Consider the following 14,371-nt stretch of genomic DNA (forward strand, 5'->3'; position numbering starts at 1 on the left):
GCACACATGTACTTTTTAATATCGTGTATAAAAAATGTCGCAATTTTTTAATGGCCACAAACGCAGGAGGAGGATTCGACGTCAAGGCAACGGGCTACTGACCGATAGACGGGAGCAGCTTCTGTTGCTTCTGTCCTAGTCGCAATCTAGTCGCCACACTTGGTCAGTTAGTTAGTTAGTTAGTCAGCTAGTAAGTGGCTGTGACTAACAGTAGTAGCCCAAGGTCCCAAGGCCTGTCGAAATGTGACAGCGATAACAACTTTCATGCGGGGATTTGCCGCGGGGAGAGCAGGGAAACATGTTTGGTTGGCTGGCGAGACAAGGTTGAGTTTTGCAGTTGATGAACTCGAACTCGAAGTCGAAGTCGGAGTCCAAGTCGAAGTCAAACTCAAAACCAGCCGACGCCGCCGGCCAACGCATTTTTCATTAAGGCGACTGATCCGCTTTGCGTCTTGGCCAAATAACGTGAATTCGAATTCAGATACGAATGCGTACTGTGCTGCCATACATCTTATTTGTATCTGTATCTGACAGATACATTCGGGCATGCAACGGCAGTATAAACCAGACCTTGTGCCAGTTTACGATTGCGCGCAAGAATATAAAACAACAGTAACAACATCGACTGCTGGCAAATTGATTAAACGCTAATCGCCGCCATTTTGTGCAATTATGTGTGTGAGCAGCAGGAGCTGAAAGAGAGAGAGGGGAAGAGAGGCAGAAGCTGTAGAAAGATGCGGGAGCGAGCGGTCAGTTGGCTTTGCTTTTTGGGCAAGTTTTCGTCGTCGTCGTCGTCGTCGCCAGAGCAATTACGTTGGCGGTGGCGTCGTTCATTGCCTCGTGCCACCATCGACCCGCCTCGCCTCGCCTTACCTCCTCCTCTGCTTTCGTTTTGGCCGCTAAGCTTTGCCTGCAACTGTTAATTGAGTGATGGCCAAGACTGCAGCCAAAAACCAAAAGCAACAGCTAGAGCAACAGCGTTAGCTCTTTGGCTTATGGCAGTTGACTGGGCAGCAGCAAAAGCAAACCACAACAACTTGACGCAAAAATCTCGTTTGCCTAATAGCCGAGTTCAAGTTGAATGGCTCAATTTCTCAATCAGGCAATTGACGTGTTTGCGCGCTTGCGTCGCGTTGTTGTTAATTAACAACAAACAGCAACAACAAACAAAAACACTGCCATATAAATTAATCACAAAATTATTAAAACGAAAAGAGAGAAAAACAAAAATACTTTCATAAAAATAAATACAGAGGCGAAAACAATGCCATTAAATCGAAAATAGAAATGTATTTAGAAGGCGTTCGAGGGGAAAGAGAGAGATTAAAATAAGTCGAAATCGAAATGAAACAAGTTAAACTGCATTAAAAGTCAAGCACAGTAAAGCTGCAATACAACAAACTTTTGCTTTAATGACAGTTGTTTTCTTATTTTTGGTATGATGGCAAGGAAAAGTTTTGTTTTCTTTAACTCGAAATACAGAGAATTTTAAGATATAATACTATAAATATTTAACGTTGTTAGTTTAACTTTTATAGCGATAATTTTGTTGTTTTTTCCTTTTGTTTAAGCCAATTCACAGAATTTAGTCAACAATTCTTTTCATCAATATTTATTTTAAAAGACTTTAAGAGCATTTCTAAAAAACTTCTTAATTTATGTTTTCCATTGAATTTTAACCTAAACTACTTCATATTTAAAGTATAAGAATACTTCTAAAAACGTTTTGTATCATATTGCAAAATAATTAATTTTTTTTACTAAAAACTTATTCACAGAATTTAAGCTCTGACTATTTTCATTGATATTAAAATTTAAGGTTTTAGGAGTAATTCTAAATAAAGTGGAATATTATATTTTCAATTTCTTTTACTAAACACTAATTCACAGAATTTAAGTTCTAATTATTTTCATTGATATTTAAATTTAAAGTTTTGAAGAGTATTTATTTAAATGGCTCAATTTTATATTTTCAACTGAATTACTTTCGCTTCTGTTTCAAATGACATTTTCATGTTTAGAATATTTTAGTGAGCCATCAACAACTGAATCGCTCAGAAATAAAAACAAAAAGAAAAATGTTCTCAAGACAATAGAGCAACGAATCACATGAATTGTGTTTAATTGTCAGTTTTTAGCTCTGAGAATTGGCATTAAACTCGAATCCGAATCAGAATCCGAGTCCGAACCCGAGCACATGCATGATGCTCGCATGGGATACGGATACAAAATTGTTTATGACCACTTAAGTAAGCATAAATGTTTTGTTGGCTACCGATTTCCAGTGGCTGCCACTTAAAATCACTCACACAAAGACGCGCGCATCCTAAAAACTTTAACGAGCTGCGGGCCACATTTAATGCTGGCCAACGCTGTGTTGAAGCTGGCCAAGTCAAGGTTCATGAACTCAGTCGGACGTATGGGAAAGAGGGAAAGAAAATTCTCACAGAGAACGACGTCGACGACGATGGCGTCAATTACATGCGAGGCGCTAGCTGATGGTCATGCTGATGGTGTTGCTAATGGAGTGGCAGAAGTGTTGCGGCAAAAAGGTTGTGTGTAGGAGGAGGAGGAAGAGATGGACGGGAGAAGGTGGCAGATTTAGAAATGGCTTGACTGCCTTCTGCCTTGGTCTGTCTGCCTCACAAGCAGCTGCTTCGACAGGCTTAACTTTCAACCGCGCAGAAGTGAGTAGTGCAGCAGCATCGACACGGACGTCAGGGTTTTTGGCCACTTGACTTGGCCAGGCCAAGTAATTAAAAACCGAAAGCAACAAGAACAACGGCAAAGCGGAAAGCATTCAAGAAAATGGAAAATTACTCGTTGTATTTTTCTACGCTACTCTACGCTACCAAATACTAAAGCCTAGGCCGCAGTCTACTACTGTCTCTTTCCCTTTCTCTACCTCTCTGCTCTTCGCTATTTCTACCTCTATATCTATATCAGTTGGCAGCTGCTGTGCTGCACACAGACATTGCTCATTTCGTCGTTTCGTAATTAATTAGTCTTAAAAGTTAAATAGCCCAAATGATTTCGGACAAGTTACAAAAGGCCGACAGCTAATAGAAGAAGGCCAAAACGAAGCAACAGCAACAGAATACAGCTAACAGAGATACAAATACGAGTGCGAGTGCGAGTGCGAGTACTCGCAGCATTTTTATACCCGCTACCCGTAGACTAGAAGGGTATTATAACTTTGGGTCTCCAGGAAATGTATGTATAAGGCAGAAGGAGGCATTTCCGACCCAATAAAGAATATATATACAGGGAGCGTCAACCGCCGAGACGTTATAGCCATGCTTGTCTGTCTGTCCCGAAAATAGATCAAAATCGAGTGCTAAGAAAATTTTCCTACATGTAATAATATGATTCCTAAAAATTTGGTTGCGATCAGTTAAAAGTTTTAGTGATTATTTAAGAAATACTTTTGTATGGGTCAAAAATTCATACTTTCTTAGGGTTATAGTTGCTTTGGCTGATAATCTGATATATTTTCCTCTCTATGGTATATTGAGCGTAGAATATTAATATATTAAATATGATATATGGTATACTTTTATCATTTTTGTAGTATATTAAATTGGTATTTTTTAAAAGTAATACCGCACTGTTTTGCTTTTATTTAAAAGAATATTTTGAATGTAGTACAATATTAGTATACCAAATATTGCTTTTGGTATATTTGTGCTTTTATCGTATATTAATTTTGTATATTTTAAAAGTAATACCGCACAGTTTTGCTTTTATTCAAAAGTATATTTAGAATGTAGTTCTATATCAATATGGCAAACATAGCCTTTGGTATCAATTTAGTATTCTTGTGTTATATTAATTTGGTATATTTTATGAATAATACCGCTCTGTTTTGCTTTTATACACAATGGGTATCCGGTATCTAACAGTCGAGTACACTGAACTGTGGCATTCTTACTTGTTACGAGTAGATTTGAGTTCAATGCGACGCTGCGAGTCGCTTCCCCTCTGTGTTTGTGTCTGTCTGTCTGGCCTGGCCTGTTGGCAAATGAAGATAAGATACGCGTTTGACAGGCTCGACATAGCCGTGGCCAAGAGCAGAAGTAGCAGCAGGAATTGGCTAGTTTGCAGACGACGACGAAGACGACGACGACGACGCAGCGCATATTTGTGTAAATTTCGTATTTTTATACCAATTGAGTTGGCTGTCAGTTTGGCACGCATTGCCCGTGTCTCTTCCTCAACTCTCCCTCCTCTTCCCGCACTCCGACTCTATATTTCTGTGTGCAGTGCTGAGCAGAGAGAATTTATCTAATGCCAGCGTCGTAGCGTTTGTGTGCATCTGTATCTGGCATGGATACGTGCTGTGCGAATGCTTCTATTCAGCCAGCATCTGTCCCCACTCTCCCCTCACTCCCCTCACTACCGACCCTCTGCCGTGCTTGCCTTATTGATTGAGACAGAATTTATTGGCAGTGCTTAACGTTTTAAGCAAACATCGTTGTGACTTTTTTGACATTTGCCAGCCACTAAAAATGGCTCTTGATATTTTGTTGCAACATGCTCAGCTGGCGCAAATTGGCAAAAATCAACTCAAAAATTGCACTCTCTCGCACACACACACACACACACATACACAAAAGGCAATGTCCTCGAAGCCAACTACCTCAGACCGAACGTCCGCTCCACCTCCTCCTCTCCCCCTGCCGAAAACTACCCTCTAGCAATAGCTGCATATCAATTTCATTTTTGCTTTTCGCTTATACATATATTTGCCAATTTATTTTACACTTTTGCTGGAAATTGCCATGCGCTTTAAGTGCGGCATCCACAAAATGCACCTGCCGCAAACATTTAAATAAAACAAGCAACTTTTTTTGAGCCTCAATCTCTTACAACGAATCACAGATGCTCTATATTTGGAAAATTGAAATAAATTATTGAAAAATTCGTTAGCTTCTTCGAATGGCTTTTTGCATTATCCTTTTACTGTTTGGGGTCAAAATGTATGCTTAAAGCATTTGCATCCATTTGCGTTCGTTTCGTTTCGTTTCGCTTTTTTTTGGTCTTTTCGTTGAACTGGGCCAAGTGCATGAAGTGTGCTTCACAGATTTTTAGCCCCCATTGGGGTGCGCTTGACCGACGCATTGCAATTTGCAACTGATTCAACATTCAAGTGGTCCGAGTGCATTGGAAATAGCTGCAAAATTTGTTGCCTAACAGCAGGCGGCAGAGCAAAGGGCCCAATGTTCAGTCCCTGGCCAATGCAATGGGGCACAGTGGGGCAATTGACTCTGGTCGAGCGGCAAGCTGTTGCTTGGCTATACATTATTTATGATCAAGTCTAGACCAAAGTGACACATATCGTATCGTATATGATACGCCTACATCTTAATTGCATGCAGATAACTGAGAGCGAGGAAGAAGAGAGCATTTTGCTGTTGATATTGCGTTCGAAATTCTATTTTTTGTTTTACATAAATTTGCCAGCAATAATATTGCTTGTATGTGTGTTCGTCTGTGTTCGCCATTTTACGTAAATATTTGGCCAAGATAAATTGCAGTAAACAATTTGCAACAATTTCGTGCGGTTGCAAGTCGAGAATACAGACAACGCAGCATGAAGGATTGCAAGGCAAGGCAAAGCCCCCTCCAAGCAGAGAGAGTGCAGAGCAATTATAGCTCATAAGTTGGAAATTTTTAAGGCAAAACTAAATCTTTGAGTGCTTGCTCTCTCGCTCTTTAAGTCGCTCCCTGTCTCTCTTATACTGTATGTGTGGCTGCTTCTGCACTTGACCAAATGCAGAAAGAGAGAGATGCAAAGTTCATGATAAAATTACCAACTTAATTGCCGAGCTGGGGCCATAAGTCAAAGCCAAAGTGAGCCTAGCCTCGACTACTCGGCTCGGCTAATTGGTGCAACATGCTGCAAAAGCAACGTCATTAGATGGCAACGAAAACTACACTGCACTACACGGCATTACAGTACACTTGGCTACTGTAAACCTGGCAATTGACTCAGCGTCGCCATCTCACTCGTTTTTGCTTTTATACCCGCTACTCATAGGTGTTCTATAGCAAATTTATGTAACTGTCAGAATAAGCTTTCTTCGACTCCACAAAGCATATATGACTGTATTCTTGATACGCATCATCCGCCGAATGATGTATATAGTCATGTCTGTCTGTTTGTCTTTGTCAATTGTTTTGGTTAACAATTTGGTGTATTTTGTAGTCTATGGTATATTTGTATATAGTATATTTTGTACTTTTTGGTATATTTTACACTGTCATTGTACATCAATAGAATATAAACATCTATAGGTATGTTTTAGTATTTTTGTGGTATATAAAGTTGGTATACTTTAAGAATAATACTGCACTGTGTTGCGCAAATTAAATATGGGTACCAGGTATCTCACAGTCGAGCACACTCGAATGGAGTTTTCATGGTATTTCTAATATTATTGTATATTGTGAACTTTATGGTATATTTTGCACAGTAAGATTAAATCAATGTACCAAAAACTGGTCAATCTATATTCTAGTATTTTTGCGGTACACAGTATTTTACGCTTTTTGAAATTGGGTACCAGTATTTTGTAGTCTATGGTATATTTGTATACAGTATATTTTGTACTTTTTGGTATATTTTACACTGTAATGGTACATCAATATAATATAAATATCTTTATGTATATTTTAGTATTATTGTGATATATAAAGTTGATACACCTTAAGAATAATACTGCACTGTTTTGCGCTTATTAAATATGGGCACCAGGTATCTCACAGTCGAGCACACTCGAATGGAGCTTTCATAGTATTTTTGACATTATGGTATATTGTATACTTTAAGGTATATTTTGGACAGTAATAGTAAATCAATGTACCAAAAACTGGTCAATCTATATTCTAGTATTTTTGTGGTATGCAGAGTTTTATGCTTCTTAAAATTGTGTACCGGATATCTCCCAGCCAAGTAAACTCGAATGTAGCTTTCCTATTGATTTGTTTCTTTTTTTGCTATGCTGCAATCGAACAAAAATAGATGAAACAACAACAAGAGCAAGTGCTGTTAGCCAGGCCTGTTAACTGTTGGCTGTTAACAAACTGTGTTTTTTTTGTTTTGTTTTGTTTTTGGCGAACTGAACTGCGCTGAACTGGTTTGCTTTTGTTTTGTTTGGCTTTGGTTATTTGGCTTTGGCCAGCGAAAGCAAAAGTTGCAACCTGTCTCCGTGCCACAATGCCAAAAGCAAAGCAAAGCACACATACACCGACTGCACCAAAAAAGAAGAGAAAAAAAAAACGGTGTACGAGACGTTGGAGTTGCATTTGCATGGCTCTTGCCCAAATGCTTTCAAATTGGGTTAACGACACTTCAACTTGGCTAACACAACACAGAAAAAAATCAAAATAAAACGAAAAGAAATGCACTTTCATAGCAAGTGTCGCCATGGCAACATTTTGCAGCATAGAAAGTGAAAACTGCTGCAGATACAGATACAGATGGAGATGGAGATGGAGATACAGAGATACATCTAGAGATACTGCTACAGTTACCGCTTAGATGCTCTTGCTACACAAATTACATGAGATCAGATTTTTGGTTTTAGTTTTGTCACCGAAAGAAAGTGAAGTCAAGTCTCATGTGGCAGCCGCAGCACACACACACACATACAGAAGTGTTGTCAATTAGCTGGGAGCAAGTTGCAAACGATGTCAAATAAGATTATGTTGCCTGGATAAACATGAATGGCCTTTGCCTAAGCAAATTCATTAGCTCACATACGCATTACAAGCTCATTAGATGGGCAAAAGTTGCAAAAAAGAAAAACGCATATAAAACTTGGTCTTAATTCAGCAGGAGATGATTGCATCATCGTATGCGAAAGATGCAGCTGAAATTGAGATACGAGTTGGCAATGCACAAATGTAAAATGGAAATAGAGACGGAGACGGAGATGGAGATGAAGATGAAGATTCACCTGGCTGCCAAAGTGAAATTAAATGAACTCAGGCCAGGCCAACTCTCTATGCGAGAGTCAAGGAACCCATAAGCCTAAGCGTTGACATTATGTTGTGACTTGGAGAAAGACAAAGAGAGACCGAGAGAGTGAGGCAGAGAGAGAGAGCGAATGGCAGCGACATGCTAATTATGCTATATTTATGTACATGCCGGAACTATGGATGTGCATTGAAGTGCATGATGCTGCTGCTGGCTGCAGGCAAGGCTTAAGCCTATGACTGTCCCACAATTCCCCGTTCTGCGCCGCTGATGTGTTGCCATTTTGCGTTGACTTTGACAAGAACGCGACCATCATGGGCCATTATCGTGCGCCTCATCAACGACAACGACAACGACGATAACGAGGAAGGGGAATGGGAATGAAAAGAGGGAATGCGAAGCGATGCGATGGTAGAGAGCATCTAACGCCAAAGTCATTAAACTCTCGCGAGCGCCGAGCCATCGTGAGCTCCAAACGTTGACTAACGACTAATTTGCGCATATGACAGAGCGCGGCATGCGTCGTTCTGGGATATGGCATATGGCAAATGGCAGTTGGGTCGAGCCAGAAGTTGTACTGGGAATGAGACCAAGCCTGAAGAAGACACAGAAATTCGAGAGAGAGAGAGGAGAATGGGGATTGTCAACGATGTTGTTGCTGTGCATTGCGTTCGTTCGCCTATTGGCAGCACTCTTGACTTTGCCTGGGATTGCGATGTGCGTCTGCTTCCCATTGACTGACTGCGTTTGCTTCCTCCTCACCTCACCTCACCTTCGCTGCTTCCTCCTCCTCCTTCTCCTGTTGCTGCTCTGCTTGATTTGTCTGGCGCTTTAAGGGCCCATCAACGCTAGATAGGCTGTGGCTTGACTTGACTTGGCCACTTATGCGTTTTAAATGATAAGCAATGTGCAAGCACAACTTGCCCATTTGGTCGCTGGCGCAAAAAAAATGTTCGCTATATAATCGGGTCTGTCACACGCGACGTATGCGCAATGCCCGAGGCGTTGGCCCAAACAAATCACGCCACTTACCGCGCAATTTATTAATAAAATACGCCCATTTGTGGTTTCACATTTTGTTAGTTTTGTTTTTAGTTTAATTATAGCACACGCAACGAGCAACGGTAAATCAACACCACCACGAACAGCGCAAATAAACAATTGAGTTGCTGCAACTGCTGCACCCGTGGCAACTACAAACAGCACTTAATTGCTGTAAAATCATGTGTCAACCCACATAAATACTATATTTTCCATATGCACGAACTATATGTACATATATATTACTCTCTCACCTGTCGCGCTTACATACATAGTAAGGTTGCCACAAAAATGCCCTTCGCGTAATATGCGAAACAGTGCAGAGACCTTGCAGTGATTATACGCTTTCACTCTGCAAATAAGTCTGAGCTTGAAGAGGAAAAACAAAAGTATTGCGACGAAATATTATAGGCTGGCAAATACGCTGTAATTCTCTAGTAAATTGGCTTATAGTCAAGCAATTACTTTTAGTTAAACTTCGGATTTTCAAAAGGATAATAATTACAACTGAATAATACAATACAGTACAATCATAAAATATTGTATAAAATATTCAAAAAACTGTTTACAAACAGTTCTTAAAGAGCGACTTTTCTTTCACCAAAAATATAAAGGCATTGTGAACACTTAAGTAGAAATAAGTAAAAACAATTTCCACTTTTAAGAACGCATGGTTTAAGAGTTGAAAAGAAGAGAAAAGTTAAAGCTAAAAAAAAAAATAAATTTCCGAACACAAACGACAAATTTGATAAAGGCAAAACTTTTGCTTGTAAGTTAAATTATATTTATTGAGCAAGTATAAAATATATTTAAAAGATTTATACATAAATAGAAAGTGTGAAACTTCAATTTAATGTTCTGCTACATATTATGTTATTTTGCTTTTAAATCTAAATGGTTTGATTTCTAAACATTTTTAGGGAAATAATGTTTATATATTTTATTATATTGCTTTTGACGCATTATAAATACTAAAACAAAACCTTTGATTTTATTTAGGGATTTAAATATTATTATTTTATCTTCAAATCACTTTGAATACTAAGAATCAAATTCATTAGTGATAAACCTACACTTGAATTTGGTTGCTACTAAAATAAATAAGATTTATAAGGGAAAGATTTTGGTTTTATTTAATGTAACTATAAGTTTAATACTAAATTATAATAAGATTACAAAATATTCAGCTCTCTTCAAATGGTTTACTCTCTAAATTGTTCGCACTCAAAAATAATAACTGCAGCTTAATAGTACAATAAATGCTAGCAATTTATTGTTGCTTTCGCCACATGCTTAAAAACACCCAGTGGAATTATCTCTCAGCTCCTTGAGGGTATACAACGGTGAGTACACTCGTTTGTGGCCACCACTGAGAGTGAATGTGTATCTGTGTGTGTTAGTGCCATGAATAACGTAGCACTATGGATCGAGTAGAGCTTCAGTTGTTTCCCTCGACTGTTGGGACTGTTGGACTGTGTGCACCCTTGGGCCAAGTCTAATTAAACACGACACTGAAAATGTGTCCTCTGCTGTCATTGACACGTGTGCACGGCGACAACAACAACAGCAACAATAACAATGAGAGCAACAGCACTAACGACAGCCAACAGAAAGAGCAACAAACGACAAGAGCAACAGCGACAACAGCAACAGCAACAACAACAATAATAATAAAACTGAACTGAAGCCGGTGTCCAGTCGGATATGCAGCAGCCGATAGGCCGTTAATACACAGCACACACACACAAGCCAGCAACGGTGTCTGCTGATTTTCCGTTTACCACGCACACACACACACCAACACACACGCAAGCAGCTGCAGAGATTCAGGCACGTGATTTATGTGCGTGGGCGCGCATTTTAACGCGGCAACGACACAGAAACAATAACAACAGAAACAGCAACAACAAAAACAACAATAAAGTTGCAAAAGGCAGCAATAATGTCCGCAGTTGCTCGTTGCCAAAGCCGCTCCACAGCAACAGCAAAAGCAGCAGCAGCAACATTGCGTTGCGTTGCCAACTTTATTGGTATTCGCATATTTTACGTGCACTGTCGCCGGCAACGGCAACGTCAGTGGCAACGGCAACGACAACGGCGATTCCGATGGCAGCTCGATGCTGGTCAATTCAATCAGGATATAATTTTATGCGTTACTTAAACACGCAGGATATGTTAATATTGCGGCACAAGCCCAACAGCCGCACCAGCAACATCCACAACAACAACAGCAACAAGAGCAAAACGGGGAAGAAAGAAAAAAGAGTGTGCTCCACTTTGAAATACCTGCTCCCTTTTCCTAAAATATACTAAATACCGCATTTAGTATATTTATATACTATTACGTAGAAAATATACCGTAGTAGTACAAAATATCCAAGATTGATATTATTCTTCAAATATTTGAAATTTACACCGACAAATAATATATTTTATTGAAGACTATATTTGGTATATCGATATACATATATAGTATCTAATTTAAACCGAAAAATACTATACTTTAACGAAGTCTTTATTTGTTATATCGATATAGTAGTATTGCAATTAAAATGTGCCAGATTAATAATATTCTTAAAATATGTCAATATAGTATGTATATCGAAAAAATGTTTAAAGATACCAAATACAGTATTTGGTATATCGATATACTATGCATGCAAAATATTTTAAAGAATTCAATATAAATAGAATCGGTATTATTCTTAAAATATATAAAATGAAGAATACTAGATTATACTGAAGGCTTTATTTGGTATATAAATATACTATTGCATTCAAAATATAAATGTCAACCAAATGAAGAGGAGGCTATGTGGTCTGCAATGTTGGCGCTATACTTTTTTAGGAGAATCTTCTTTCTGCAAGTCAAAGCTATAATACCCTTTTGTCCTATGGCTAGCGGGTATAACAACAATACCAAATAACAACAAAAACAATAACACAAAAAGAAAAATATATATGCCAACTCTGCTCGCTTGAAATAACAACATAGTTGCTGTGGATAAATAACTCTATGTGCTTGTGTGTGTATGTGTGTTTTCATGATTAATTAATTGTATTTAAAGCATAATTGCCTCTAGCTTTCATTTGATTAAATTTCTGAACCTGAGCCATATGTGTTTTTATGTATGTGTATGCGTGACATAATCATCAGGTCAATTGGCTTTTTGCCTTTTAAATGCAGCTGCCGTATGTTCAAGCGTATTTAAATTTAATGCGACCCGTTGTCCCAATTGCAAATGCAATTGCGCGCAAAAGTATGCAATGAGAAATTTACAACCTGTTCTTTAATATTTTACAATCGCATTCCTGGTGATTTGTACTAACCAAGTATATAAATATTAGGTAATATTCTGCAACAACAAACGAAAAATCTAAAAACAAGTAATTGTTATTAATTATTAAACACAAAAATGGCGTGTTGACTGCAGCTAAATTATTGTTAGTGTTATTCGATTTGAGATAAGCTTACATCAGTGATTTGGTGCATCTATATAAAGGGCGCGAATTTATTGCGATTTTGCTAAATAGCATTAAAAATGATTTGCCAGTCACTTTTGTGGTCGTTGCTTTTGATGTTCTTTAAAATATCAGAGAGTGTAAGTGTTTAGAAATATTAACAATTTTATAGTAATTGCTTAAACTACTTCCTTAATTCATTAAGGCTAATTGGAAGTATGAGCTTATATCCCTCACTTCGTACAGCAATGACGAGAGCAAATTGAAGATTGATACAAGAGTCGAACATTCAAAAAAAAATGATATAAGCGGTGGCATGGACATTTACGTGATGTTCGAGCATAAGGACGATGATGTGGTATTTACTTTGTAATCCTTTCTTAAATGTGTTGAAGTTAAAGTTAAAGTTTAATAATTATCAGGTTGAGCTGCAAATTTATCGCAGTGCACATGGAAATGCCGATGAATTCAAACCAATACCGTATTCAATTCCCAAAACGACCTTTAAAGAAATGATCGAAAAGTATTGGGATGATTTATTTTATTCCACGGTAGGACACTGTTCGAATTTACTGAAAAGCAGTGAGTTTGTTGATGGTAAAATTCCCCAGAAACACTATGAGTTCAGGAACTGTGTGATTGACATTAAAAAGATGCCACAGATAATGCCCGAAGGTGTATACAAATTGGTATTCACATTTACTCATGATTTCGAATGGGGAGTTGAAGTTGTTGCCAAGGTGACATCAAGGGTTTTACCATAAATATTATCATGAAAATTTGTTTTGCTCCCAAAATAAATAAATTAATTCAAACTTGATGTTTTAACACATTAAATATATTTTGTTTTTTTGCTGTAACTGCTGGGAAAACAAGAAATAAATGGTTCATTTGATTTTGATATTTTTATTTGTACATTTCGCTTGTTGTCTTTGATAATTGAATAATTGCCTTTTTGTGCGGTTGCAATTGTTTCATAACTATCTTTTTTTTTTGCCTGTGCGTTTCACGTATACATATATGTTTTATTAATTTCTGCCGCTAATTTGCCTAATTAAATTTATTATTTCTGTTACGTGCCTGCGACTTGCATGATGTTTTAATTATTAATATTTATTTATACGCATCGCATTTTTGCTTTTGTATTTCACGCCCAGAAGTTGACGTGCCAACTGTCACTGTCCATCTTCCTCCTTGGCCAGCAATCTGCGCATAATATAATCGATGTCAGACAACAACTTTTTGGCCAAAAAGACACGCACAAAGGCAGAGCAGGGTATGGGTTTGGGTTTGGACCTGGCTCAGGTTCCGGGCCAAAGTTATGAAACAAAATACGTAAATCTCTTTAGTTGGCTCATAATTATGACATTAAGCGGCAATGCGACTTGAATTTTAATTGGCATGCCGTCAGTTAGTCAGCTCTGGCTGAACAGAGAGAAGCGAAAAAGAGGAAGCCTGCAGTATTTATTATAGTACGGAGCATAAGCATTTTGTTGTTGCTTTCTTTATGTTTATTAATAAATAATTCCAGCTGCTTCTCTGCTTTGTTGCTTTGCTAGCTGGCCCATTCATTGAGACTTTAATGGCCAGATACATATGTTTTTGTGCCGGCACCAAACATGATAGAACCGTTAACATTGATGGCTTGTTGATTGCCTGACAACACGAGCAGAAGAATTTAATTAAAACGATTCAAGAATTTCTGACTATCTTTAACGTTAATAACAATATAAGAGTTCATTTCATTTGTACTTCCTCATGAGTTTGAAAAGTTTTCAAAAACTTGCATGTTCCAGCACATAAAACTTCTCGAATTTCCCATGTTGACCCAAATTTGTGGGACCAAATGGATCATACTATTAGTTAAAAACAATGCTGTTTATGGCA

General features: G+C 38.1%; 2 protein-coding genes across 2 annotated transcripts in view; one reads left to right on the forward strand and one right to left on the reverse strand.

The window, feature by feature from the left end:
- Positions 1 to 14,371, reverse strand: part of LOC132789082 (mucin-2) — a 126,633-nt gene that overhangs the window by 54,638 nt on the left and 57,624 nt on the right. The window lies entirely within an intron of this gene.
- Positions 12,569 to 13,272, forward strand: LOC132793076 (uncharacterized). The gene is made up of 3 exons (XM_060802734.1): positions 12,569 to 12,624; positions 12,690 to 12,842; positions 12,907 to 13,272. The coding sequence occupies exons 1-3, from the start codon at positions 12,601 to 12,603 to the stop codon at positions 13,246 to 13,248; spliced, it is 519 nt and encodes a 172-aa protein (XP_060658717.1). The 5' UTR covers positions 12,569 to 12,600; the 3' UTR covers positions 13,249 to 13,272.

The sequence above is a fragment of the Drosophila nasuta genome, chromosome 3, assembly GCF_023558535.2.
Source record: "Drosophila nasuta strain 15112-1781.00 chromosome 3, ASM2355853v1, whole genome shotgun sequence".
Classification (NCBI taxonomy): domain Eukaryota; kingdom Metazoa; phylum Arthropoda; class Insecta; order Diptera; family Drosophilidae; genus Drosophila; species Drosophila nasuta.